We start from the raw sequence: 27,987 nt of genomic DNA, 5'->3' as shown, positions 1-27,987 counted from the left end.
ATACTTATAGAGTTTCATCATTTCAGTCCCTGACATTCGAATTTCACCTAAAAAGTCCATGAACTCTCAATTTTCTCCCAATTGGTCCCTGCCGTCAAAATTTTCTGTTAAAGTTGCCGAAAATGTCTATTATGCCCTCACTTACTTTTTTTTTTTTTTTAATTTATTTTTTCTCTGTTTTATTTCTTTTTTTTCATTTCACCTCTTGAAGGTCTGTGGATTGGAACCATCTTGATGAGGAGATGAACAGAAGGAAGCAAAAGAGCCGGAAGAAAAAGAGGTAAAAAGAAAAAAAAATAAAAAAAGAGAGGAAGAGAAATATATGTTTTTTTTGAAGTAAATGAGGGTATAATAGACTTTTTAGGGGAAGATAACGGAGTTTTTAACGGATGTTTGACGGTAGGGACCAATTAGGAGGAAATTTGGAGTTCATGGACTTTTTAGGTGAAATTCAAAGGTCAGGGACTGAAACGATGAAACCCTATAAGTATAGGGAGTAAGCAGTATTTAACCCAAATTAAAAGCTATTAAATATAAAGAGAATATCACAAATGGTCATTCAACTTTTACATGTACGACACTTTGGTCACTCACTTTTTAAATACATCACTTTGGTCACTCAACTTTAACTTTCTTATTCACTTTAGTCACTATGTTAATTTTTTCATTAAAAAAACTTTATTTTCCACAATATAAAGGATATTTTTGTTCAATCAATCATGAAAAATTGAGACGTCTGAATTAGAATGATTGAGAGAAATGACTAAAGTGAGACAAAATGCCCATTTGGTGACTAAAGTGATTGACAAAGTAATACTTGAGTGACCAAATTGATATATTTGAAAATTGAGTATGTACTTACATGAGCATTTGCCTAAGCATAATTAGCTACAATGAGCCATGCTCATACTGCCGCCAGTGACACCAACGGATATCAAGGGCGTGACCTACGGAAACACAGCCAAGCAGGCTATCACCTGAGCTCCATCCCATCCCGAGATCACCGCTGACACACCACCACGCGCCGCTCCAAGATCACCTCGCTGAAGCATCAGAACCTGGGAACTGAAGCATATCAGTCCCACATCGAAAACAAGGAAGAGATCAGTCTCTTCCCCACATATAAAAGGTTCACTCCTCTCTCCTCATTAATGACGCATCTACTACTTACCTAATGTTATTTTGTCCAACACAAATACATTGACTGACTTAGGCATCGGAGAAGAGAAGACCGCCAACCGTGGTCTCCCTCTGACGCCCTTTGTATTTTATTTGACAGATAGCGGAAGCAACAATAACGTCATAAGTAGTGGTTCGCCCCTCGAACCAGCGTTGACCAATGTTTGGCTACCACTGAATCTTAGACATTAACATTGGCGCCGTCTGTGGGAATCCTTGAGCAAAAGGTCATCCCATCATAACAATCACCATGACTAACGGTAGCGGGGGAGTCGCCGAAGAGCAAGCGGACCAGTTCGTCAACCCCCAATCCACCAACCCCGCGACTAACGTTAACCCAGCGGTTAACGTTAACCGCGCCTTATTCTCTCGATAATCATCGGCCCATGGATTCACTCCACTTGGGGCCTCGACCAAGTTGGGAAGCTACCAACCACTAGAGGCCAATTCAAGTACATCATCGTCGCCATCGATTACAACAACAAATGGATAGAAGCGGAACCGCTGACTGCAATCACCACCGCCAAGGTTACCCACTTCCTCTGGAAGAACATCTATTGCCGGTACAGCGTTCCCCATACCATCATCACAGACAACGGAGCACAGTTCAACAACGAAGATATCATATCTTTCATCGCCAATCTAGGCACCAAGATAAGCTTTGCATCTGTGGCCCACCCCCAAACCAACGGACAAGTTGAAGCGGCAAACAAGATAATCAAGAAACTGATAAAAAAGAAACTCGATGACGCCAAGGGTTTATGGGCGGAGAAGCTCCCGAAGGTTCTGTGGGCCATCAGAACAACCCTAACATCCGCTAACGGTGAAACACCAATTTGCATGATGTTCGGAACCGAGGCCGTCCTACCAGTCGAGGTCACCCAACCTACCACTAGGGTTGAAGGCTACTGCTCCGAGACCAACGCTGAAGGTATCAACCTCGACAAAGGATCTCCTTGAGGAAAAACGCAACAGGGCCCACTTACACAATCTGCAAAACAAGCAGCGGGTATCATGTTTCTACAACGCCAGAGTCAAAGCCCAGAACCTCCAACTCGGGGACTGGGTAATGAAGGAAGTCATTCCACCTCCAACGGCGCTCCGTCCCACTTGGGAAGGAACATACCAAATTGTAGAAGTCTCCAGCCTTGGCACTTTCTACTTAAAGGACAAGGATGGCGTCACAACGACCCACCCTTGGAATACCGAACACCTCCGGTATTACAACAGATAGTTATACAGCTGACCCCAGAGCATCTTGACTTACCTAAATTTTTGTACAATATTTAGCTAAGGGAAGCTACCCCACGAGTACTCTCCCTCTTTTGTAAACCGTTGATCTCTCAGCTATCAATGAAACGAGGAATTATTCAAACCAATGTTCTCCATAAGACTAAAAGATTAACTGGCAACGCCAACAACAATCAGCGGACCACATCCGCTACATCGTGCACTTGGAACAATTTTAATTCCCTTCATGTTTCATTTATAAACAAAAGCAATAGTCAAAGCTCTAGCGGTATAACAAGTATTCAAACAAGACAAGTATTGTGCCAGCGGCAACCCCACACTTAGAAAAAATTCAAACATGAAAATGACATTACTTCGTTGAAAGTCCATTACAAGTCATAAATTACCTCAGCAGGCGATACAGAACCTAAGTCTCCTGAGACTCTCCTTCGGGGGCTGCAGCGCGATCACCATCCACCTGTGTCTATTGTACCACTAAGCGGCTCGTCTGATCTGAACCAAGAGCGGTAGGGCTCAGAGTGATCATCGTACCCTCATCACGGGTATTGGTCGCCATGAGTCGAACATGAGAGGTGTCGGAGGCCGTCGGCACTGGCGATTGCTGAGATCCTTCGCCGACCCGCTGGGTGGACTCATCACTTCCAGACCGCACGCCTTCAGGCTATGACGAGTCAGGACCACCTTCAGCGGTCCGCGGCTGATTCTACTCTGCTTGCATCTGGGCAGCCTTCTCCCAGTTGATCACCCCCTTGGCATCTAGTTTTTGGAAGTTAGCGGTAGCGCCAGCTATGCCGGCCTTCGTCAACTCCTCCTTGTACTCCTTAGACTGCATGAAGGCCTCAACAGCAGCGACAGCCAACTTTTCATTCTCCGCCTCCCAGCCCTCAGCTCGCCGTTGAAGGCGTTTGACCTCTTCAGAACGAGCGACGGCCTCCCGCTGAACACTATCCAGCCTATTCGCCTTGGCTGACAATTGTTCCTGGACGCGGGCCATCTCTTCTCACAGCTTCGCCACTTTGGCATTATGCTGCACGTCCCGACCAACAGTAACATCCAGCTTTTCCCTTGTATCCACTAAGTCCAACTCCGCCTTGGAGAGATGCCACTCACACTCCTGGAGCCGCTTCTTCATCCCGACCAACGCCTGCCTCAGGTTATCAACCTCGGCACTCAGCTCTACCTCCATGGGGACGACCAGGAACAACTCGTTAAGCCCTACGGCAAGATGGCCGAAGGCCGAGCTGAACGGTGACAGCTGCAGCGGAGTGTCCTGCATGGTGCCATCCATGCCGCCGAACCCCAACCGCTCGCAGATGCTAAAGAGCAGTTCTCGCTCGCTGTTGGTAAGGAATTCGGCGTATGAGGCGAAGGAGTCAAGATCGTCAGATGGCACCTCCCTGCCGGCGTCGGCAACAACAGCCTTCTCATCCTTCCGTGCCCTCTTTTGCTGCTGGCGCAGGGAGAGCGGCATATTGTGCACCGCATCATCTTCATCCTCGCCATCATTTTTCCGCCTCTTCCTCTGAAGAGTGGCAATCGGGACGGCATCAGCGGTGGCTGGTTCCACCAAAGTGTGCTGCTCCAGGCCAGATATGATAACGGCCTCACCACCGCCAGTATCTTTTCGCGGCGCGGCCTTTTCCCTTTGCACCATGTGGCACGCTTCGGCAGGCCTCTCCGCGGCCTTCTCTTGTCACCGAACCTCTACCACCGGGTGCTCCGCTCGAGCGACGATCGGACAAACGGTTGTCTCCCCCTCGACAGGAAGATGAGAGTGTTGAGGCATCTCCAAGACAACTTCTTGTTCGGAGGTGCGGACCTCCTTTGTCTTGGGGTCGACGGTGGTCTTCTTCGCCTTCAGGGCCGCTGCGAACATCCCCTCTAAATAATCGTTAAGACCGGAGTTGTCCATTGCCTTGTTGAAAGCCGCTCCACTCAGTTTATTGCCAGGAACCCCCTCTTTTATGTCAACATCAAGCAAATCCAGGCCGTTCGCTAAAAAATGACATCGCACGGGAACTGTACACGTGTCCCACAATCGCACCCACTATCCGAATTAACCGAGGCGTCACCTCGGTTACAAAAAAGATATTTACTCGCATTAATGGCGAAGCGACGGGCGTGCTGAGAAGACGTACACCCACACGCCAACTCAATAGGTAGTCGACACGCGTCGGGCGCTGTCAGACGAAACGTCTATCCAATTCAACCGTCAGAGGCAGCCATATCAATCGACAAGGGAGAAAGTCTCCGCTAAGCGCAACACCGCTAGCGAAACTTCTCACCTTCATCTTGCAAGCGAGACAGTCTCCGCTAAGCGTAATATAGCTAGTGAAACCTCTCACCGTCTTCTTGCAAGTGAGACAGTCTCCGCTAAGCGCAAAACCGCTAGTGGAACTTCTCACCGTCATCTTGCAAACGAGACAGTCTCCGCTAAGCGCAATTGACTTGTGTGCTTAAATGCAACTTACGCGCAATAAGGGCACGGTCATCAAAGAAGTGGGAAATATTTGAACCCGAAATTATCGTACCACGGGGATTGAAAAGCTAACTCCAATCCTTGGTTATGCCGATTACTAAGTCACTAACAATTCACAAAATCTAGAAAAATAGCACCAAACTATTTACATGCCCGGCTCGGAACAACCAAGCCTAAAATTGGTCAAGAGAACCACAAGTGAATGCGGAAACCCACAACCAAATGGTATGGACAATGAAAGTGATTTGTGAAATTTGATTTTTGATTTTGAAAAATAAATTGACAATTGAAAATTAAAGTAGCTAATAAAACTTGAGATAATAGAAACTAATCAAGAAATGGAAATTAGGTCACTAGGGTATCCTCCTAGCCAAATTTAATGCACAAATATATTCCGACAATGGTCAAACAATTTATAATGGCATCAAGAACCGTACCCAAGGCTTTTCAAGGCTCATGGGTCATTAGATTCCTTAAAGGGTATTCCTACTCCGGATCAAGGGTCGTAGAAACTCAATTGGGACAATCTAGAGCCTTGTTAGGGCCTCTAGTTGCACCAAAAGGCGAAGAGTCCTAGAATCAAGGTTCCCAAGCTAGCCAATACGGCAATCGAAATTGGTATTGTAACTAACCATGTTCTAAACAAGTGTCCTAGCCATAAATTAGAGAAATGATTAGGTCCCCTAATTTGTTCTAGACATGCTCATCTACACATTCAAGAGTTAATCAAGCTCCTAAGCATGCATCTAAGCCAAATATTATAGAATAGAACATATGCCAAACACGAAATTGAAAACCATTAAATCAAAACATATTTATTACATTAAATTCATGCTAGGGCTCAAACCCTAGCTTCCTAAATAGACTACTCACAACCCATCCACAAATCAACAACAATATTCATCAATTAAAGAGGTAAAGGTGAAGAGGAGTGGAAAGTAACAAGAACAAGTCACAAATTGCTATGGAGCAATTATGACAAGCCTTGATTTATAGCTTCCCACTATACCCAATCTCAAGTCTTGATGTAGATGAGATCCTTTGAAGCTCCTTGATATCCCTTTGAGAAATTGATGAGGATTTGATGAAATTTTGGTGAGGTAAATCTTGGTGAGGAGGTAAATGGATCTTGGTGAGGTGATGGTGGATCTTGATAAGGAGGAGAAATGGTGTGGATGGGTGGTTTTGGGTGTGTTGCCGAGAGGAAGAGATAGAATGAAGAAAAGAAAGGAATTATGGTGGTGTGGTCGTGCGGCTACTGTTGCTGTTGGTGTTGATAGGGTTCTCCTCCCCTCTCGGGTGAGAGAGAAGTGTTGAATTTATAATGGGTGGCTGCTCGTCAATGTTCAAGTAGATAAGAGGATCACGTGCAACGTCCGTGGCTAAGAAAGGAATAATAAACTGATGGGAATCTTTGCTTAATTAAAAAGAGAAAATGGGAGGTGACACGTGCAGCACTTTCTACCATTTAGCTAACTTTGTTTAATTAATCAACCATTATGATTGATTAATTAAACGGCCACTTCACTTCATAATTCTTTTTTTTTTTTCTTTTTCTCCGTTCAACAATTCAAAGTTTTTCCTTGCACCCTCGCACTCTCTTGACATTGACCATTGTTTACCGGCACCAACTAAATCGTCTTTTCATTTTGCTTCAATTTCGTGTCATTTTCTCTCATCTCCGCAACTTCGCTTATTCTCTACACAATAAATAAAAATGGATTAATTACATAATAATTAAGTTGAGGATTAACTTATTTCTAGTGTTTTAGATACAATTACATGCATAAAAATGCATGTAATCACACCCCCACACTTGAACTTTGCTTGTCCTCAAGCAAACTAAAATGAAATCTAATCCGAAAATCTACTAACTTACAAACATAAAGAAAGTGTAGTATTAGCCTTTCCAACCATAACCCTCAGAGAACTAATTATGTACATGATCATGAAGTCGACAAAGCATGACATAGAAATTATAAATTTGTAAGGCAATTAAGATGCACATGTAAGAAATGCTCAAGTATATGCATGTGTTGACCATGTGTCAAATCAATCCACCACAATCAAATAGGCATATAGAAGACCCGACATAACCCACTAAACTCACATAGGTTCACTAAATATTACCGCTCAAGTGTTTAGGGGTTATATGTGTTTCACTCAAAAGCAATTTCACAACACGCGCCGCCATATGCTTGCTCTTCGATCTCATCTCCGCTAGGTAGCTCACAACATTCAAGATTAAGAGGTCTTTTATTTGGTTGTAATGGGGCTAAAGTCAAGTGGCTAATAGAAATGAAGGATAGGAAAAGACAAAGTCCATGGAAATCGGTGAAGCAACTCTCTCTTGTAGAGATATATGACTTTTGCTTTCGAATGCTAAGTCACTCACTCTAATCCCGATGTACAACCCGCTAAGTAAACTATGTAATACTTTTTTTTCTTTTTTTCCTTTTCCTTGAATTTTTTTTTTTGTTTTTTTTTTCACAACTTTTTCTTCTTCTTCTTCTTCTTTTTTTTTTTTTTTTTTTTTTTTTTTTTCGAAACTTCTTTTCTATACAAAATCACTCACCCCCACACTTATTCTTTTGTAACCTCACACTTTTGACTTTTTCTTTCTTTTGAAGCACTCAAACATAAAGTCATTCTCTCGAATCGCTTCACCAACTACCATGGAAGGGTAGGATAAAAATGTTTAGGCTAGGTAGGGATTTGTGGTGGTAATGAACAAAAAGGCTAAATATATAAATAGGCTCAAAGTGGCAATCTAGTGGTAAATATCTTTGGGCACATGCTTCTTTGGCCATGGTGGTATATAGTCCTAATGCCTCCATCCTTTCTATCATGTCACAAGCTAAAAGTAGCCTCAAGAGGTCTCAAGCAAGTTCTAGATACGCAATGTCATGAAATTTTACACACATGAAAGAATAAGTGAATGAACAATGCATACACTATAGATATTAGGCTCAAAAGCTCACAAATAAGGCATGCAAGTTAATCGAATAATCTATATGCTTCTCTAATTATGATGAACCAACCTAACATAGGCTATGTGCACACATATAATCAAGCATAGATCACAAATATACTCAATCACAAGACAAATTCAAAATCCTAGATCATGCTCAATCTATCCACAATCATAACAAGTTAAGTTCATGGCTCGTCATTGGGGTTGGAAAAAGCATTAACCACTAAAATATAATTACATAAAGCTAATCAAATTATTATTTTTTTTTTTTTTCATAGGCGCCCGAGCCCTCACCCCCACACTTAAAGCCAACATTGTCCTCAATGTTGTAAAGTGAGCTCGAAAGCTAAAATCCGTGTTGAATTTAGGCATGAGAGTGAAGTTCGGGCGAAGACACAAAAATTAACTATGAAAATGAAAATCTAAATGCGGAGAAAAGTTACAGAAAACCCCCTTTGTAGACACCTCCATTGCTCACGACATTCGGAGAAGACAAATATGAGGCACCAACCTCAAGGCACAAGGCCTTGACTTCCTTTATGTATGCACCATAATAGCTCTAGGTGCTCATGAAAAGATCAACTCCATTGAGAAATGTGTAGTGTCCAAAGAGCAATGCGTCACAAATAGGCCACCAAAGGATAAGGACAAAGATCCTCCATTAAAATCATAGGCTTGGCCACCTCCAACACACCTCACAACAGCCCTATAATGGCCTCCATTGAAGAATTGAAGTGCAAGAAGTCCAACCAACCCAAGTGAACAAAACTAGTGAGTGCAGATAACTTTCAGCAATGACCTTTCTGTCTTCAAATGCCCATATCTCATACTCAGAAAGTGATAAGTAGGTGAGGCCACTTAAAATGGAAAGTATACTCAAAGAGCTTTCTATCCATATAAAGTTAGCCACCTAGCTCCAACTGAGAAGAAATCTATAGCTGGTCAAAGTTGCCAGCTGGTAATGAAGTCTGCTGCTGACCCTCAGTCACCAAAACTGCAATAAGTAGAGCTCCAGAGGTGCAAAGAGGGTGAGGCCAACGGGATATAAAACTAGACTCATAAAGCTACCTGATGATAAAATTTCACTGAAATATAATTTCTGAGTCAAAAATCGTTGGCCTCCAAACTCACTGTTGTATTCTGCAGTTTCTGCCGTGCCCAGTTTCTGACCTCTGTCACTTGGAACACAATATCTGAAGCTAGGAAGGTTCAAATCAAAAACTGTTTCTCCTGTATATAGAGGACATGTGAAGACACATCTCTGAAAATTTTTAACTCCAAATTGCTTGGGATATAGAAGGTGTAGCTTCCCAAAGTCACTCTACAGTAGCTGTCTCTGTTCTGACCTCCTTGCATTGACTATTAAGTAACTTGAGTTCCAGTGACTCAACAAGGCTGAAATTTTGGCACAAGACAGTAGACACATAGTGGAATGTCTACAGAAAAATTCAGCTCAAAATAACATGTAAATCTGAAAATTTAGTCACCCAAAATGAACTGCAATTTCTGGACAGAAACTGCTCTCTATCACATTCACTCTCCTTCACATTTCCAACTCCGGCCACCTCCCTTCCTCCCAAAAAGATGGCTAAATAGCCTTATTGATGCAAAATAAACCAGGAAATTCCAAAACCACCTAGGGTTGCCTCCCTAGAAGCGCTTGTTTTTAAAGACCCCAAGCCGGTCTTCTTCACTTTTCTTACTCAAGGTGGCTCAAAGGATGTCTTCTTACCACCCACAACAATTGTGCTAGCCTCACTATCATTTCCAAAACATCTAGCAATTGAAGAAGCGAGCTTGTAGCTTGGAGGTGGAGGCCAATCATACCTCTTAGATCCTTCCTTCTTCTTGACAACTCCACAAACCTCCCTTAACTTCTTGATGGACTCCTTTTGTGCCTCACTCAATGGTGGACTTTTCTTCTTGTGTTGCTCATAAGTCTCAAGAGTAGGAGTTGTTTGCTTTTCAAGCTCGATAGTAGGCTCCAAAGTAGGAGTACGAATGGCATCATCATGCTTCAATGGTGGCTCATTGTCATAGCCCCAAATAGGTGAAAAATGATCTTGTGCACGGATTGTAGGCTTGGAAGGATTCAAGGGTCCAAAGATCCGCTCACTCTTGGCTTCATTACCCTTCACCAAATCAATAGAGAATACCTCCTTTATAATGTCCGGCGGATAGAATGGATTGCATACTTTGATCTTCACTTTGTCACCCAACACCTTGAGTCGAATAGTACCCTTCAACACATTAATCTTCACACCCGCCGTTGCCATAAATGGTCGGCCTAGAATGATAGGTAACTCATTATCAAGGTAGGGGTCTTCACCCATATCCAACACTACAAAGTCGGCCGGTAGAATAAACTTATTTACTCTCACTAGCACATCCTCTACAACTCCCACCGGACGCCTTGTGCTACGATCCGCTAATTGCAATCTAATTGATGTGGGCTTCAACTCTCCAATTTGTAGCTTCCGGTATATAGCTAAGGGCATCAAATTGACACTCGCCCCTAAGTCCATGAGAGCTCCTTCAAACACTTTTTCCCCAATAGTACACCCTATTGTAAAGCTCCCCGGATCTTGCATTTTTGGTGGTAGCCTTCGTTGGATAATTGCACTCACTTCCTCCTTCAACTCAAATGTCTCATCGGCTTTGAATTTCTTTTTATTCATGCACAAGCTCTTGAGAAATTGAGCATACACCGGCACTTGATGAATGAGGTCCATCAATGGGATATTGACATCCACTTTCTTAAATATTTCTTGTATCTCCCTCATCAAGCCACTCTTCTTCTTACCCCTCTTTGAATTATCTCTTCTTGCGGCATTAGGATAAGGAAGTGGTGGCTCCGGTGCATTCAAATCAAGAGGTGGATCAAATGTGAGACTTCCGGTAGTGCCCCTAAGGGTAGTCACAGTCCCACTAGGGTTCTTAGTCCTCAAGGCCTCGCCTAGTGATGAGTAGACCGAACCACTCCTATCCCTAGAGCTACCATGTATATGTAGATCCTCCTTATTCCTCCCTTCTTTGTCTCTAGAAGTATATGGCTCAAACTCATGAGTGGTGGGTCTAATGTCATCAAGAACCTTCCTAGAGGTGTCATCGGCCTTAGATGGGTCCCTAGCCTTCATGGCCTCACCATCTAATTTAGGGTCCGAGACATCCTCATCCCTAGAAGTCTTCTTTCTCAACAAAGCTCTTTCCTTGCCACTATCAATCAACCCATATTTGCTTGCATTGTTCTCAAAGGACAAGAAACCATAACCTTTTCCAAGAATAGCTTCTCCGGAGGGTACATTTTCTTCCCCTCCGGCTACCTTATCCACCCCCTTATTTCTTCCTTTGGCATTCAAAGTCACATCACCCACTCCATATTTACCGGAAGGTACATTTTCTTCCCTTCCGGTCCCATCCTCCTTATGATAAAAAGAATCATGATGTATATGCAATTGATCATCAACAACATGGCCAAGAGGTACATTTTCTTCCCTCTTGGCCCCATATGAATGCAAATCAACATCGTCATCAAATAAAGGATTTGTATGGAAACTAGAAGATGTAGGCATGTAAACATGATTATCATATACCTTTCCCGAACGTAGAGTGGTGATGGCATTGCATTCATGAAGTTTTCCTCTTGGGTTTGGCTCCGGTTGTGAAGGTAAGGCTCCTTTTGGTCTCTCACTCATGTTGGTGGCCATTTGGCCCACTTGTACCTCTAGTCTAGCCATGCCTTGTTGTAGAGTTTGATACCCTTGAACTAGTGAAGAGATGCTTTGCTTGGTATCCGCATTAGTAGAAGTTTGAACCTTGAGAAACTCTCCCATCAAATCTTCAAAATTAGGCTTCTTTGGTTCATTTGGAGCTTGAATAGGGATGCCTTGGAGAATAGGAGGGGAATTGTAGTTCTCGCCTTGGTGGGAGCCTTGAAATGAGCTAGGATTGCCTTGAAACTTGCTACCACTATAGCCAACACCTTGTGTAAACCCGGGAGGGGTGTTTTGACCATGAAATCCATGACTTGAGGTTGATTGACCTTGATGATTAGGGCCATATGCTTGCTGTCCATGTTGACCATGTTGTGAAAAATGAGTGCTTCCTTGGTGTGCATTGTCATAATGAGCAACATTTGATGAGTCTTGACCTTGGCCACCTCTAAAGCTTTGCTTTCCACCTTGAAATGCACTAGATGAACCTCCTTGGTCTCTCCAAGAGAAATTGGGATGATTCCTCCAACCGGGGTTATAAGTATTAGAGTAAGGATCATTTCTTTGGTTCCTTGGCACAAAATTACCCACTTGGTTCACTTGTTCTTCAATAAAGTCGGGAAACTTGGATGATAAGTGACACTCTTGAGTGGAATGTGCTAGACTCTCACAAAGCAAACATGATGTAGAAGTTGCCATCTTGACTTGGGCTTGAGTAGGATTCCGGTTCACTTGGTTTAGAAATTGGTCAATCTTGCTTTCTAGCCTCTTGAACTCATGCATAGAAGGCCCGGATGATGTTCCTTGAACCTCATAGATACCACCTCGGCTAGGTGTACTCTCTTTGTTATGCACTTGACGTCTTCTCATATCAAGATCATCCCATTGAAGTGAGTTGAGAGAAAGCTCTTCATATGTGTCCCAAGCGGCATCGGGAAGCTTGCTTGCAATAGTTCCACCACTAAAAGTGTCAACCCTTTGTCTTTGGTCCGCCATCAATCCTCTATAGAACTTGTCCACAAGAAACCACTTCTCTAACCCATGGTGAGGACATGACATCTCAAGATCCTTAAAGCGCTCCCAACACTCATGGAAACTTTCTTGTGGGTGTTGTCGAAATGCAACAAGCTCATCTCTAACATTGGAAGTTCTTGAAGGAGGAAAATATTTTCCCAAAAAAGTCTCTTGCATCTCAACCCAAGTGCGTATGGATCTAGGAGGCAACTTGCTCAACCACTTCCTTGCGTGGTCTTTGAGTGTGAAAGGGAACAATCTAAGCTTCAAGCCATCGGGATTGAGACCATGTAGTTGAACGGTGGTACACACTTCTTCAAACTCCGCAATATGATCATATGGATTATTTGAGGGCATGCCATGGAATGTGGGGAGAATGCTCAAGGTAGTGGGCTTGATCTCAAAATGATGCTCACATGGAGGGAGTACAATGCAAGAAGGGTGATCAACAATAGTTGGGCTAGTATACTCCCTCATGGTCTTGCCTTGAGGAGGATTTTGTGCGTCTCCCATGTTGACTTCTCCTTGTGAATGTCTTAAAGGTACTCTCTCTTGATCAAGAACTCGAGGTGGAGCACTCTCGGTCACTAATGGCCTTCGAATCCTCCTTCTTGATCTCCCTCTAGTGTCCTCACTCAATACCCTTCCGCTTCTAAGAGTGATCGGTTGATATGAAGAAGATACTTTGTTCATACACCTTGGAACAAAAATGAGACCACGTAATGAGTACTCAAAAATTCACAAAATAGGCAATGAGAATCCAATTTCACTTTTCACAATGAATGGGAGGGGTTAAGAAGAGAAAGTAGGATAACAACTAAACAAGAAAATAAAATAACCAAAGCAAAGAAATAGTGAAAATCAACAATTCAAGAAATTAACGACTAAGTAGGAAACCTAATAAAAAACTAACAAACAAGTCAAGGCAAGTGACGATCGCTATCGATGCTCATGTCTTACATGTACTACAAAGTAATACAAGGCCCGTCACTTCGATAGAAATAATCACAATGTCTCAACAAACAAACACACAAGTATGAAATACTCAAAATAAGAAAAGTAAAATAAAGAAACACACTTTTTTTTTTTTTTTTTAATCTAAACAAACTAAGAAAAATTAACTAAAACTAAGAAAATAATGCAAGTGACCTAACAACCGAAAACCCAAGGGATTAAAGCTATTACACTTTAATCCCCGGCAACGGCGCCATTTGACTTGTGTGCTTAAATGCAACTTACGCGCAATAAGGGCACGGTCATCAAAGAAGTGGGAAATATTTGAACCCGAAATTATCGTACCACGGGGATTGAAAAGCTAACTCCAATCCTTGGTTATGCCGATTACTAAGTCACTAACAATTCACAAAATCTAGAAAAATAGCACCAAACTATTTACATGCCCGGCTCGGAACAACCAAGCCTAAAATTGGTCAAGAGAACCACAAGTGAATGCGGAAACCCACAACCAAATGGTATGGACAATGAAAGTGATTTGTGAAATTTGATTTTTGATTTTGAAAAATAAATTGACAATTGAAAATTAAAGTAGCTAATAAAACTTGAGATAATAGAAACTAATCAAGAAATGGAAATTAGGTCACTAGGGTATCCTCCTAGCCAAATTTAATGCACAAATATATTCCGACAATGGTCAAACAATTTATAATGGCATCAAGAACCGTACCCAAGGCTTTTCAAGGCTCATGGGTCATTAGATTCCTTAAAGGGTATTCCTACTCCGGATCAAGGGTCGTAGAAACTCAATTGGGACAATCTAGAGCCTTGTTAGGGCCTCTAGTTGCACCAAAAGGCGAAGAGTCCTAGAATCAAGGTTCCCAAGCTAGCCAATACGGCAATCGAAATTGGTATTGTAACTAACCATGTTCTAAACAAGTGTCCTAGCCATAAATTAGAGAAATGATTAGGTCCCCTAATTTGTTCTAGACATGCTCATCTACACATTCAAGAGTTAATCAAGCTCCTAAGCATGCATCTAAGCCAAATATTATAGAATAGAACATATGCCAAACACGAAATTGAAAACCATTAAATCAAAACATATTTATTACATTAAATTCATGCTAGGGCTCAAACCCTAGCTTCCTAAATAGACTACTCACAACCCATCCACAAATCAACAACAATATTCATCAATTAAAGAGGTAAAGGTGAAGAGGAGTGGAAAGTAACAAGAACAAGTCACAAATTGCTATGGAGCAATTATGACAAGCCTTGATTTATAGCTTCCCACTATACCCAATCTCAAGTCTTGATGTAGATGAGATCCTTTGAAGCTCCTTGATATCCCTTTGAGAAATTGATGAGGATTTGATGAAATTTTGGTGAGGTAAATCTTGGTGAGGAGGTAAATGGATCTTGGTGAGGTGATGGTGGATCTTGATAAGGAGGAGAAATGGTGTGGATGGGTGGTTTTGGGTGTGTTGCCGAGAGGAAGAGATAGAATGAAGAAAAGAAAGGAATTATGGTGGTGTGGTCGTGCGGCTACTGTTGCTGTTGGTGTTGATAGGGTTCTCCTCCCCTCTCGGGTGAGAGAGAAGTGTTGAATTTATAATGGGTGGCTGCTCGTCAATGTTCAAGTAGATAAGAGGATCACGTGCAACGTCCGTGGCTAAGAAAGGAATAATAAACTGATGGGAATCTTTGCTTAATTAAAAAGAGAAAATGGGAGGTGACACGTGCAGCACTTTCTACCATTTAGCTAACTTTGTTTAATTAATCAACCATTATGATTGATTAATTAAACGGCCACTTCACTTCATAATTCTTTTTTTTTTTTCTTTTTCTCCGTTCAACAATTCAAAGTTTTTCCTTGCACCCTCGCACTCTCTTGACATTGACCATTGTTTACCGGCACCAACTAAATCGTCTTTTCATTTTGCTTCAATTTCGTGTCATTTTCTCTCATCTCCGCAACTTCGCTTATTCTCTACACAATAAATAAAAATGGATTAATTACATAATAATTAAGTTGAGGATTAACTTATTTCTAGTGTTTTAGATACAATTACATGCATAAAAATGCATGTAATCAGCAATACCGCTAGCGGAACTTCTCACCTTCATCTTGCAAGCGAGACAGTCTCCGCTAAGCGCAATACCGCTAGCGGAACTTCTCACTGTCATCTTGCAAGCAAGACAGTTGCCGCTAAGCTCAACACCGCTAGTGGAACTTCTAACCTTCATCTTACCGCTACCTCTCAGAGGGGAGACTTCCGCCTGCGGCGGCTCCCGAGGCAAAGCCTCATAATGACAAGGACCGTCACGCGGCGTTGCAGTCAAGTTTTGTTCCTCCGGGACAAGTAAGGGGACACGTCAACACAGTCTTCGACTGCCTTGATTAGGCACGTTGACCCCCGCCACTCGGGTATCAAAGATTGGGCTTGCTACCCAACACCAGCGGCTCACCGCAGCTCCCCTCAACAAACAATATACCGGCGAAACGGAGGTCTATCTTAGTCGAGGAATGGGGGACTCCCTGAGGGGCCCACCCGAAAGGGTATAAAGCGTTTGGTGAGAACAAATCCATGGTTGAAAACTCACTGACGCTAATTATGCTTTTGCAAGACTAGCAGAAGTAACGCTTCAAACCGCTAGGCAACTCCCTAACCAAGATTGCCCTCCTTGACTGGGGACTTGGGGGACTTGTACTTACATGAGCATTTGCCTAAGCATAATTAGCTACAATGAGCCACGCTCATACTGCCGCCAGCGACACCAACGGATATCAAGGGCGTGACCTACGGAAACACAGCCAAGCAGGCTATCACCTGAGCTCCAGCCCATCCCGAGATCACCACTGACGCGCCGCCACGCGTCGCGCCAAGATCACCTCGCTGAAGCATCAGAACCTGGGAACTGAAGCATATCAGTCCCACATCGAAAACAAGGAAGAGATCAGTCTCTTCCCTACCTATAAAAGGTCCACTCCTCTCTCCTCATTAATGACGCATCTACTACTTACCTAACGTTATTCTGTCAACACAAATACATTGACTGACTTAGGCATCGGAGAAGAGAAGCCTTTGTATTTTATTTGACAGATAGCGGAAGCAACAAGAACGTCACAAGTAGCGGTTCGCCCCTCGAACCAGCGTTGACCAAGGTTTGGCTACCGCTAAATCTTAGACATTAACATAGTGACTAAAGTGTCGAATGAGTCATAGTTGAATGACCATTTGTGAAATTCTCCCTTAAATATATTGTAACTATATTTCCTTCTCTAATAAAAATGTCTTTATAGTCTTCTTTTTTTTTTTCAAAAAGTTTTGAGAGAAACGTCCAAAAAAAAAAAGTTTTGAGAGACAAAGATTATCATATTACCCTTTATTCAAAAAAAGATTATTATATTACCTTTGCACCAAGGCACACCTACAATCTCAATTCTGAAGGATTGACGTGGGACACATACATGTCTACATAGGGGTCATCATGGGCCGGGCTAGGGCCGGCCCTACCCTAAATTTTAGGGCTTAGGGTCGGGCCTGGCCGGGCCGGGTCTAGTCAAAGTCAACAAAATTTAGGGCCGGGTAGGGTCGGGCTGGGGCTTAAATATGTTAACCCTTACCCGCCCGAAAAGCCCGATCCGCTATGGCCGAAAGGGCCGGGTCGGGCCGACCTTCTGAATAGGGCCAAATAGGGCCAAAATAGGCCAAAAAGGGCCTTATTTTGTTTAACATATATATTTTTTTTTTCCTCAAAATGTGGCTAAATGATTATATAGGTAATACAAAACTTATTGTTTTTTGTTGATCATATTTAATACAAGACACACACACACACACACATATATATATAGAAATTAACTTATAACATTTATTAATTTAGTTAAGGTAATTATATTCAATTAACTATTTCTCTAAATCTCCCAATATTTTCTATTACATAACAATTAATAGAACAATTAATTATGTAATAGAAAATAATAAAAATAATATATAAATTTTAGGGTTGGGCCGGGTAGGGCTTTTAGGGCCGGGCCGGGCTTGGCCCTTAAGGGCTCAATCGGGCCAGGCCATAGGGTAGGGTCGGCTTCATTTGCATGATCCTTACCCTACCCTATTTGAGAAAGGGTAGGGCCGGCCCGCCCTAATGCAAGGGTTGGGTCGGGCTTCGGCCCTACGGGCCGAAGGGCTAAATGATGAGGCCTATGTCTACATAGCCCTTAAGTATGGATTTTCGCATGAGATGTACCAATATGGCGACCCAACGCAGAACTACTAGCATCGGAGATCAAACTTAGATTGAGGCTCAACCACAAACATGTCCATACCAACTGAACCATCCACATTGGTACAATGATAAAAATTTTGTAGTGCAAAATTACTGAAAAAAAAAAAAACTAATGAGAGCCAACCAGGTTTCTCGTCCTTCCTCCCAGGTTTCTCTGATCTCCCTCTGTTTATCTTATGTTCTAGTTACCCTTTCCCTTTGAATTTATGGCGATGTTGGCTTAGGTAGCAGTGCAGTAAATTGAATAGAAGGGAAAGCATAGACATAGACACATGCAGAGGAGGCCATGTGGGTCTCAAAGCTCAAGAACATGAGATGGTCCGCCATGGTTTTGGGCACTGCCAATTCCCTGGTGCTCATTGTGGGTATCTATTTTCTGGTCTTGGCTTTCCCTTCTTGTGATCGCGGCCTCCTCGTAATGCTTGTGGCTGTTCCTTTCTTGGCTGCTCTCCGCATTGCCACCATGGTCAAGACTGGTTTAGCCCAACAAGCCACTGCCAAGACCGTTCTTGAGGAATCTCCAGCTGATACCCTTGATGTTCTAGAAGATGCTTCTCGACCCGAAACCAGGGTAATGCACTCTTGTGAGTCATTCTATGAATAATCTGTGATGATGACATTGTTTCATTTCGCTTGTATTTTCGAAATGTAGCATGTTTTTATGTGATTAAATCTTCAGGGTGGAGCTGAAAATGATGAAACTATTTGTATTTTCGATACCTGTTTACTTGATGTTATGCAAATGATTAGGCTCTTGGTGAGTCTATGAAAAACTCTAGAGATATAGAACAAGGAAGGACAAGGAAGATGCTTACTATTTCACTAGTTTTCTATTTTCTCGCAGAGAGCTTTCTCCTTATCAAGCTAGTATGGGATTGATTAAGTTAGTTGAGGATTAGGATAAACTATTCATGATGATAGTAGGGAAGAATGTTATACCAGAATACAATACATTTTCTTTTTCACTTGCTTTGATCTAAGATATTAACTAGTTAGCATTACCATGTCTAGTGCCAAATTACTAATGTTTTAAACGGATGCTGGAGTCACTTCTCTAACGATTTGCTGCTGTTCACTGTCTTCCCAAAAATTTGGTATGCAACTATGCATGCAAGTTCATTTTGCGGGAGTCCCTTAATTTTTTGTGTGTTTCTCCTGTAGAAGAATGGAAATGAATCTAGTCATTTTGGCAATGAAAGATGATCCTGTTGTCTCACTGGTAATTTAGTTCACGCCGCTGCCTAGGTTAGGGAGACACCAACAGGGGGAAGAAGCAAACATGGAGCAGAGATGGAACTATTTAAAAAGTCCCATAGACAGTTTGGATACGCTTTTAACCTTCTTTTGATCATAGTTATGTGCAATGTTATCAAAAACCTTTTTGGGAGGTATACTGCTGAAATTAATATGTTCTGGAAGAATTGAAATTTGCAGTAGGTTGAAGACCTTAGTAAGCAGAGTGTAATGGTGAAATTAGTGAAAAATCAATGCACATTTGGTTTTTATTGTACAAGCAGAACATTTCAAAATGGAAGATGGACACACGATAAAACTATTTGATGGACATTAGTGAAGTATCATGATCAAAAGAGCCATGAAAGGGCCCTCTTTCTAAGTGGTTGATTTAGCATTAGGGCTGATAATTCATGATCTAATATGTTGGGATATAGCAAGAACTCATCATGTATTCTTCAGAAGCTTTTATGTTTATTTGTTGATTTGCTTGATTTGTCATAATGTCCTGCTCTTTTATACTTCTTGCATGTAAAATGAGATAGTTTTGAAACATTTTGTGAATTTTCAAGTTGATGAGTGATTCCATTTTATTTTTTGACCGTATTTTGTACCACAATGCTTGTATTACAGTGAGAAATTATTTTATGATTGAACAGGTGAGGTACAAGAATTGGCTTTGGTGGACTCGATTTGCAACTGTTATTACAGTACTGCAATTTGTTGGTGCATCTTATCTGCTGTTCAGTATGGTCAACTACATGATCCACTCTCAAAACAAAGCATTAAGTTATTGTGTTTTGGGTAAGGCGCGGTGTTTTTTGTATTTATCATTGTGTTGGACTTTTCTATCTACTTCTTTTTGTTTAATGACAAGGAATTTAAATTCTAAGACTATACCACCATTATGAAGATAATTGATTGGTAACATACAACAGTGCCTTTTGTCCAAACAACATCAGCTTGATGGATTTTATTTTGGAGGATGTGAGAAAGAAAAAAAAATCAGGTCTTGTTTTGATGGTTGACTTGAAAAGGCCTGTGAGTTTATGGAATTTATTTTGGAGAAGAAGGGGTTTGTGATACTTTGGAGGAAGTGTATTAGGGGATGCTTGTGATTTTCGAATCGCGGACAGAGCCATGGAAAGGTAGTTTTGGGGTTTCACGACAGCTAAGGTCTGTGTGGGAAGAGAAGAAGTGGAATATCTGATCTTCAATTTACATGTGATACTAATGTTTTTACCCTCTAAGGGAAATCAGAAATTGACAAATTTTTTAAGGGTAATTTAATTCATTTGTGCGTGTGTGGATTAATTTTTTTTTTTTTCTGGGTCAAAAATTGATAGGGAGAAGTTTTCAATAGCTGGGATTAACATTCATGTTGGAAGTGTGGAGCAGTTGTCCAATGAAATAGTTTGAGCTGCCTTTAGCAGGAAATCCTAGAGAGTCTCTGGGATACGGTAGTGGAGAAAGGGGGGAGGAGGATAGGTGGGAGGAAAAAGGCCTTCCTATAAACTTTTGGTTCAATCGGTATTGAGCAGTTTACCAATCTATTATCTGTCCTCATTTTGAAGAGAAAGAAGATAGAGAAATGGGAGACTTCTTATGGGAGGGGATGGACTAAGGAAAAAAAAAATCATGTAATGAATTGAGAATTGGTGATGCAGGTACAAGAAATAGGTGGTCTGGGGCTGGGAAATTTGGTAGAAAAGGAATAGGCTCTACTTGGGAAATGGCCAAGGAGATTATAGGAGGAAACAAACTCATTATGGTATGCAGTCATTAGAAGTAAATAAGGGTGCAAGCAAATAGCTGGGATTCCAATATTCTTCTTCAAGGTTCAAGCCGTAATCCTTGAAATGACATATTCTTGTATATGTTCACGGTTCCGAAAAAGACCGCGCTTTCATTCCTTTCCTTGTTTCTACAGATTATCTGAAAATTATAATTTTTCTGTTGTCATAATGTGCATTAAGTCATTAACTCATGTTCTTTCTCTAAGTTGGGATTCAAGTTTCAAAGGAACCGAAATGGCCTGGAAGTTGAGGAACTCTTAGCACTTTTCTCAAATTTTAGAAAGTAATGCTGGTCCCATCTAGATCAGATAGGAGAAGGTGGATGCTCGAGTCTTTGGGGATTTTTTTTCTTGTAAATTGTATATGAAACTATTGAGGAGAGAGCCTTTTTTTTTTTTTTTTTCCTTCAGTCTTTCATCTCATTTGTCTGTGATGTGCAAAAGCTGGAGCTGAGAGTGGGAAACACCTATTCTTACATATCCCAATTGTTTGGCACTTTGGACTAGGTTGAGTTGGGTCATCCCAGCTAATTGTGTGCCGTTTCAGTGTCTTTTGCATTTAGCCTGCAACTAACACTTGGGTTTGTTAGTTCTTAAGCCATCAGTGCCCAGAGAATCTGCACGCTTTATAGGTAATCTTATTTTTATCCAATCCCAGATAAGAAGAATTAAGTATCGTCAAGGGCATAATGTCCCCTATTGTACTTTTATCTCTCCTAATAAAGAATGTATTTACAAAACTAAATAGAATTCATTGGCTGAAATATCAGTCTTTTGAATTATCTTGTTAGATGTTATCATTTAGCAATATAAAACTTTTCTCACATCCTGAATTCTTAAGAATTGTTTTTGTCCTAATGTTTTTGTGGAATGTCACAACTCACAAGTTTGGCAATGTTTGTAATCCAGTGGCAACTTCAAGCAATATTTTGTGGAAGCAACAACTACTCATCTTGTTTGTGATCACGGTGTGTTTGGCTGCACTGCTACAATGTTTTACTGGATCTAATGTTTCAAAATGGAGATCCTTTTATGCAACCCAAGATGATGCATGGAAAGCTCATTACAGGGAGGTATTTGATCATGGTATTCGTGAGGCCTTGTGCTGTATGGGACGAGTCAAATACTTGTAGGTCTTACATTTTGATCAATACAGGACATATACAGACATTAACAACACATTTATGTTTTGCTCTATAATATCAATTTATGCCATTTTATTTTTATTAATTGTCTTATCTAACTTTTACAGGAGTGTATTGGAAGAAGATGAGGTTTTCTCAGTAGCTCGACTGCTGGGTGACCTTGTTGCCTATCGTGCAGCAGGCACAGGACATCTGAAACTTATGGCAGGTTCATTTTTAACTTGTGGAGCTTCATTTTTGTGAATTGTTTGCGCTTCTTACATTTTCTAGTTGAGCATACATTACTTATTGCCATGTATCCACAGTCGATTCATGCTAAAGTTACCCTATCCCAGTTAAATCTCTTATTTCTTGTTTTACAAAAGTAAGACTGCATACTATATTGTCCAGGTCTCGCACTATTGCGGAACCAGAGCCAGTCACCAAAATCCTTTGACGAGTGCATGGAGACACCTGAAGAAAAGATCAGGGAGGCTGCAGATCTTCATAAGTTTGCAGAAGCTGCCTACACGGTATTATGATAAAGTATTTGTTATGTAAGCTTTCTCTTTTCTGCACATTAGTATTCCAGTTTTTTTTATATTTAAGCTCTATATGATGCAGGGTCCATTACTTGATTTTGGAAGACACCCTTTCTTATTTCCTTGTGCTTGGCTTTATAGGCAAGGGATTTTGACCCCATGGACTCGTAACAGGTCATTAGTTCATCGGGTATCTTACTTGTGCACATGTACAATGCTTACAGCATTTTTTTTTTTTTTACTTATATTATTCATTATTTATTATTATTGTTTGTTTTTTATTTATTTATTTATTTTTACAGTTATAGATCTAGATGTTTAAAAACTTGAGTTAATCATTGTTTCTTAAAAATTGTGTTCTTGCCATCTTTTAGGCTACCCAAACTTGATGGTGATAATTGGTGGCGAGGTCATGCAGCGGCGTTTCTAAAATATGTTAAGTTATCCCCAGAGGTACTTAGACAAGGGCGTGTTAACCAGGTGAGTTATCACTGTTCATGTTTTTAGCTCATTCAGATCAAACATTCATTTATTGTTATTTTTCTTTACTGGGATCAATGCATTAATATTTCACTAGATTCCAGATCTAGAGATTTCGATTATTTGTTTCTAGAGTAACATTGATTAAGAATAGTTGGATCTATGTGGGAGATGTTAATGCTAGAGCATTCAACCCAAAAATGATTGGCGAGAGCTGAGATGTGGAGGGGCCCAGGATATGATATATAACGATACAATGCCTTTTATATTGTGGCGAGAGCTTTGATTTGCTGGTTTTCTTTGAAAGTGGAATCTTGTCAACTATTGTCTTTTGCTGTCCTTTTAGTATAATTTCTGTTTCTCCTAAAACTTTATTACAGGCAAAGTGTAGAGCTGCATACTTTGTTATAGTGCTGCATCATCTAAGATCCGTGGTGATTGCTGTTCGGGGAACTGAGACCCCAGAAGATCTAATTACCGACAGCTTATGTAGGGAATGTCGTCTTTCTGCAGAAGACTTGGATGGATTGATAAAGTCTCTCTCTCTGCTTTATACTGTGTTTTATATATATTTGTCTGATAATTTGGTTCTTATTAGTAGTGTTTGAGAAATGTAACTATGAATGTGGGAACAAAAGCCTGCAACACAAAAGAGAAAAAAAGAGATATCTCCCTAGCTTAGCTTTCATCCATTTGTACCACTGGCACTTTTTTGCTGTTTTGTTCCCACACCATGAGCACTCTATAATTATTTACTAGTCACAGTTTTGTTTGCAGTAGCTGTCTTCTTCAACGCGATGTAAAAGAGAGCTTGATGTCTTTCCCTCACCACGCACACTCTGGTATAGTTGAGGCTGCAAGAGATCTTTTTATGCAAATTGAAGGTGAATATACTTTTTGGTCTTTCCCCTTGAAACTCATTGGGCTGTTTGATGCTGATCCGTCTTACCTAGGACCGGCTCTCAAATGTTAGCAGTGCGAAATTATAAAAAATTGGAACTACTAACTTCTTTTCTAATAACATTCCATGGCCATAGAGACAGTTTTATAACTAAAACCCTATCATTAGTTAAACATTTAAAGACAGCCACAAACAGATCAAAACAATTAGACAAACAATAAAACTACAAAGCCAGATTTTCAACACACATTTCTTAACCCGATTTTTTAACATATAAGAGGTGTCTTAAGTCAGTTATTACATGCCCTGTTACCCCCCAGAGCAAGTGGCATAATAGTATTGCCAAATCTAAAGTACAAAATCCATCTATTTTTTTGTGGGTAGCAAAAATAATCATGTTACTTTTATTACCTGTTAAATCAAAACATGTTAACATACATCAACTGAAGTAGCAAGTCAATCTTACTTTCGAGTGGCTTCAATCGATTTATGGCTTATACTGAAATCAGTTGAATTAAGGCTTTTACTTTTCTTTGTGATGAAGATTGAAGAGAGGGAGAAGAGGTTGACTGATTGAGGATTTTCAGTTTTTCACATGAAATGATTTGTATTAGGTTCTGGTTTAGATATAGTAGATGGAGAGAAGGAATAATTAGAGTAGAGATACGAAACATGTTCCAGAGAGAGACAATAAGACGCGTTCCAGCAGGAAAAATATTAATTTTGTATATATGTCGAAATCTCATTAGTAGATATCAAGGTTTCTAAATGTATAAGAGAAACCAAAGTAGCTGGCTGATGTCCAGATAGAAATCATGCCATGTAGGATTCCTTGCTATCTTTTCCAAGTCATTATGTTGTTAAGGGTTGATACAGATTTTATTCTTCCCACATGCTCTCCAAGATATTTTTGATTCTCAATAGTAATTACTAGCTTAACTCCAAGTCACCCTCCAGTTGCTAACATGTTTTGGGATTATTAGGTCTGGTGGTTTTATGAATTGTTGATTGTCTTAGGAGTACTCCACGACTCTTTTAGATTTTCTTTGTCATAATTTGGTTATGTTTTACTCGTGTGACATTTCCTTACCAAATGTTTTCATTTTCCTAATATCTTATATATGCTTTAACATATTTTCAGTTGTGGCACTTCGTAATGTTGATGTTGTTGCAGGCTCTGACTCAACTGGCCTTCTTTCTTCTTTATTGGGAGCTGGATGTGAGTGTGGGGGATATAGCATTCGCATAGTGGGGCATTCCCTAGGAGGTGCGATTGGTGCATTGCTAGGACTCAGAGTATGGAATTTCTCACCTGAAAATAATGTGATTTTTCAAATTCATTTGTTTGGCACGCATTTCTAGTTCATGACTGAATGGTTATTAGTTTCACTGTTCGTATGCAGTCATGTTTGTCTTCAACATTTTGAATTGCAGACAAAACATGCAAATCAGTATTTAAATCTGACGGTATCGGTCATATTTTGTGCATATTTCTCCATTATGTGAAAAGAAGTACAAATTATGTATTTGGTGACGTATAATTTCAATTTTGTAGCACAGTTTCTTGACTTGACTTTTGGGAAAGCAAAGATAGATCAGTACTTGGTTCTTACCAAAAATAAATTAGGGTGAATAAACTGTTCCCTCCTAGACCATCAATCGTGTACTATATGGTAGATTATCAGCGCCTCTTGGCATTTGGATGTCGTTAAAAAAATTGTTCTTTTATTGAAATCTCTACTCTTCAAATCATGACAAGAATGATAATATAAAGGCCTTCTTCTAAGGACTTGGAGTGCAGACATCCTTACTGGAGAACGCCTGAGAATATAACCCAGATTTGTTTAAAAATCCTGTTTGCTTCAACTTGATGGAAGCCCATATAATCTTGAAAGATAGACTATGTAATTAGAGTATCTCCATCAGTAATTTTTCCTTCACTTGTTTCTTTGTCACTTCTCTCCCTCTTCATATTGATGAAAATCCTTCTGTGTGCTTTTGTTCTCAAAATATTTGTGTAGCTGTATCACCGATACCCAAATTTGCATGTCTATACATATGGCCCCCTTCCATGTGTGGACTCAGTTGTAGCAAATGCATGTTCTGAATTTATTACGAGGTAAATGTGCTTATCGCTCATACCACTGATAATTTTATAGTAGAATTTAAAACCCTAGCCTGTTTTAATTTGTTATTTTCTCCCATGTACATTATTAGTGCTTGACCTTTCTGCAGCATTGTATACAACAATGAATTTTCAGCACGCCTTTCTGTTGGATCTCTCCTGCGGCTTCAAGGTGCTGCAATTACGGCAATGTCAAAAGATTCAGAAGCCAATTCAGCTATGATATTGAGGCTTGCACGTCATTTTCTTAATGTAAGCAAACATCAGAAAGATAGGACTCAGGTAAAGGATCCAGCTTCAGATGCCATTTCTGGGGCAATCTCTGCCGAGAAGCTTAGCCACCAAATCTGCAGACCTCAGTTTGATATAAAAGGTAGCTAAATAGTTTTAGCATCCTGATGTTTAAATAAATATTTTCTGAAAAGAACCTAAATCAACTTTCTGTATCATATACTCATGGATATGAGTGATGTATTGCTTTACAATTGCAGCGAGCGAGGAACAAGATGAGGGTTTCCTTGCGTGCAAGGATGCTCGCACAGGTGAAACAGATTTTGGAGCTGATAACGATCAATTTACTAACCCTTTCGCCAGTGATGCCATTGCAAATCATGATCCTGTGTCTGAGTTTATGGAAAGTGTCCCCAGATCTGATAGTGTGTCACCTACCGATCCCCCTGAGATGTATCTGCCAGGCCTTGTAATTCATATAGTAGCACAGCCGAGGAACTTCGATATGCCTATTTGGAAAGGCTGGGGAGTCCACGAGAAGACACAATCTCACAAAGCTTATATTGCAGACAGAGAAAGTTTCAAAGATATGATTGTGTCACCATCAATGTTTCTCGACCATCTTCCTTGGAGGTATCATAGTATAGTTTCATTTAACGATTCTTTATTTCAGTTGGACCATCTTCCTTCGATATGTCTGACCAAATATTTTTAGATGTCACGATGCAATGCTAAAATTATTGCAAGCTCGGAGCTAGCAGGTTCGAAATACCCAGGTTCTTCCTAGTGAATCTCCAATGGCGTGATTTATGTGCATTGATATTACATATAGGCCCCCTATGAGAAGACTTGAGACACGCTCCTTTCTGCCCTTGGGAGTTCAGTTTCTTTGGCGGAAATAACATGTCTATATCTTGAACACTGGTCACAGCTGCTTGTGCCGTCACAGTTGTCTGTGAACTGATGTCCGAAATGCAGCATTTCATAACTGAGGGCAATGGCACTTGGAAGAGTATATTTATTCATCAAATATTCTTAGGTGGGCTTCTTCAACTAAATCTCATGTACATTTCACCATCAATATTTAGTTTGGCCATTTTGCTAGAAGCCTGAATGCTCTGGGGCAAGGGAAGTATGGTGGTACAAAGTGATATAAAAAACTTATATTGCAGATTGATGCAGCCTGAATTAAATTTCAGTTCTTTACACGTTCATGTGCTAGTAGGTTACTTCACACGTTGATGTGCTAGTAGGTTAATCGATGAATAATTTGACAAGATCAATCGACTTCCCTCGTGTTTTTGAAGCAACACTTTCTAGCATGTCTTTAAGTATTCAAATTTGGTTGCCCATGTTTGTCTCAGTAGGAATTTAAGGCTAATGTGTAACCCGTTTATTGAGAAAGCCGGTTGAGTTGTATATGTAATTCGTCTATGAGGTCCATTTAAATGTAGTTATCAGCTCAAACAGATAACTGCCAAGTACCAACTCATTTTTCGTCATTCTTTAGAAAGGTTACTATCATTTTCTAAAAGAGCTATTGTTATTCACAAGAAAATTTACGATAATCTTTCTAAAAACTAATGTAATATTACGAAGAACTATTACCTCAAACTCAAAAGCAACTGGGCCAAAAATGTACGATTAGGGAGCAAAAACAAAAAGTCCCGTCCCAAAAATCACGTCAAATCTAACC

General features: G+C 40.6%; 1 protein-coding gene and 1 non-coding gene across 4 annotated transcripts; both read left to right on the top strand.

The window, feature by feature from the left end:
- The first annotated feature begins 12,632 nt into the window (after nt 1-12,632).
- LOC133713253 (small nucleolar RNA R71) lies at nt 12,633-12,739 on the top strand. Its single transcript, XR_009847920.1, has one exon. It is a non-coding gene; the product is annotated as a small nucleolar RNA R71 (small nucleolar RNA).
- A 5,195-nt stretch (nt 12,740-17,934) lies between these two features.
- On the top strand, nt 17,935-27,643 carry LOC133712012 (uncharacterized). Of its 3 annotated transcripts, none has more exons than XM_062138089.1 (14): nt 17,935-18,431; nt 19,753-19,897; nt 21,798-22,017; nt 22,141-22,241; nt 22,424-22,545; nt 22,637-22,728; nt 22,929-23,034; nt 23,415-23,569; nt 23,800-23,918; nt 25,110-25,231; nt 25,957-26,054; nt 26,171-26,433; nt 26,552-26,924; nt 27,007-27,643. In XM_062138089.1, exons 1-14 carry the CDS (start codon nt 18,147-18,149, stop codon nt 27,047-27,049), a joined length of 2,244 nt encoding a protein of 747 aa, XP_061994073.1. In that variant the 5' UTR covers nt 17,935-18,146; the 3' UTR covers nt 27,050-27,643. The 3 variants fall into 3 exon arrangements, with proteins under 3 accessions (XP_061994073.1, XP_061994075.1, XP_061994074.1); XM_062138091.1 differs by having other exon boundaries at nt 17,936-18,431; nt 23,815-23,918; XM_062138090.1 differs by having other exon boundaries at nt 17,937-18,431; nt 23,812-23,918.
- Nucleotides 27,644-27,987: the final 344 nt, after the last annotated feature.

Source organism: Rosa rugosa, chromosome 5, assembly GCF_958449725.1.
Source record: "Rosa rugosa chromosome 5, drRosRugo1.1, whole genome shotgun sequence".
NCBI classification, from domain to species: Eukaryota; Viridiplantae; Streptophyta; class Magnoliopsida; order Rosales; family Rosaceae; genus Rosa; species Rosa rugosa.
This window is presented reverse-complemented; position numbering and strand designations above follow the sequence as displayed.

What these genes read in the sequence shown, in the direction of transcription:
- LOC133712012 (XM_062138089.1), top strand. Translation starts at nt 18,147, where the DNA reads ATGTGGGTCTCAAAGCTCAAGAACATGAGATGGTCCGCCATGGTTTTG. An exon ending in ACATCTGAAACTTATGGCAG is followed by an intron (nt 22,242 to 22,423) that starts GTTCATTTTTAA and finishes TATATTGTCCAG; the next exon opens with GTCTCGCACTATTGCGGAAC. An exon ending in GACTTGGATGGATTGATAAA is followed by an intron (nt 23,570 to 23,799) that starts GTCTCTCTCTCT and finishes TACTAGTCACAG; the next exon opens with TTTTGTTTGCAGTAGCTGTC.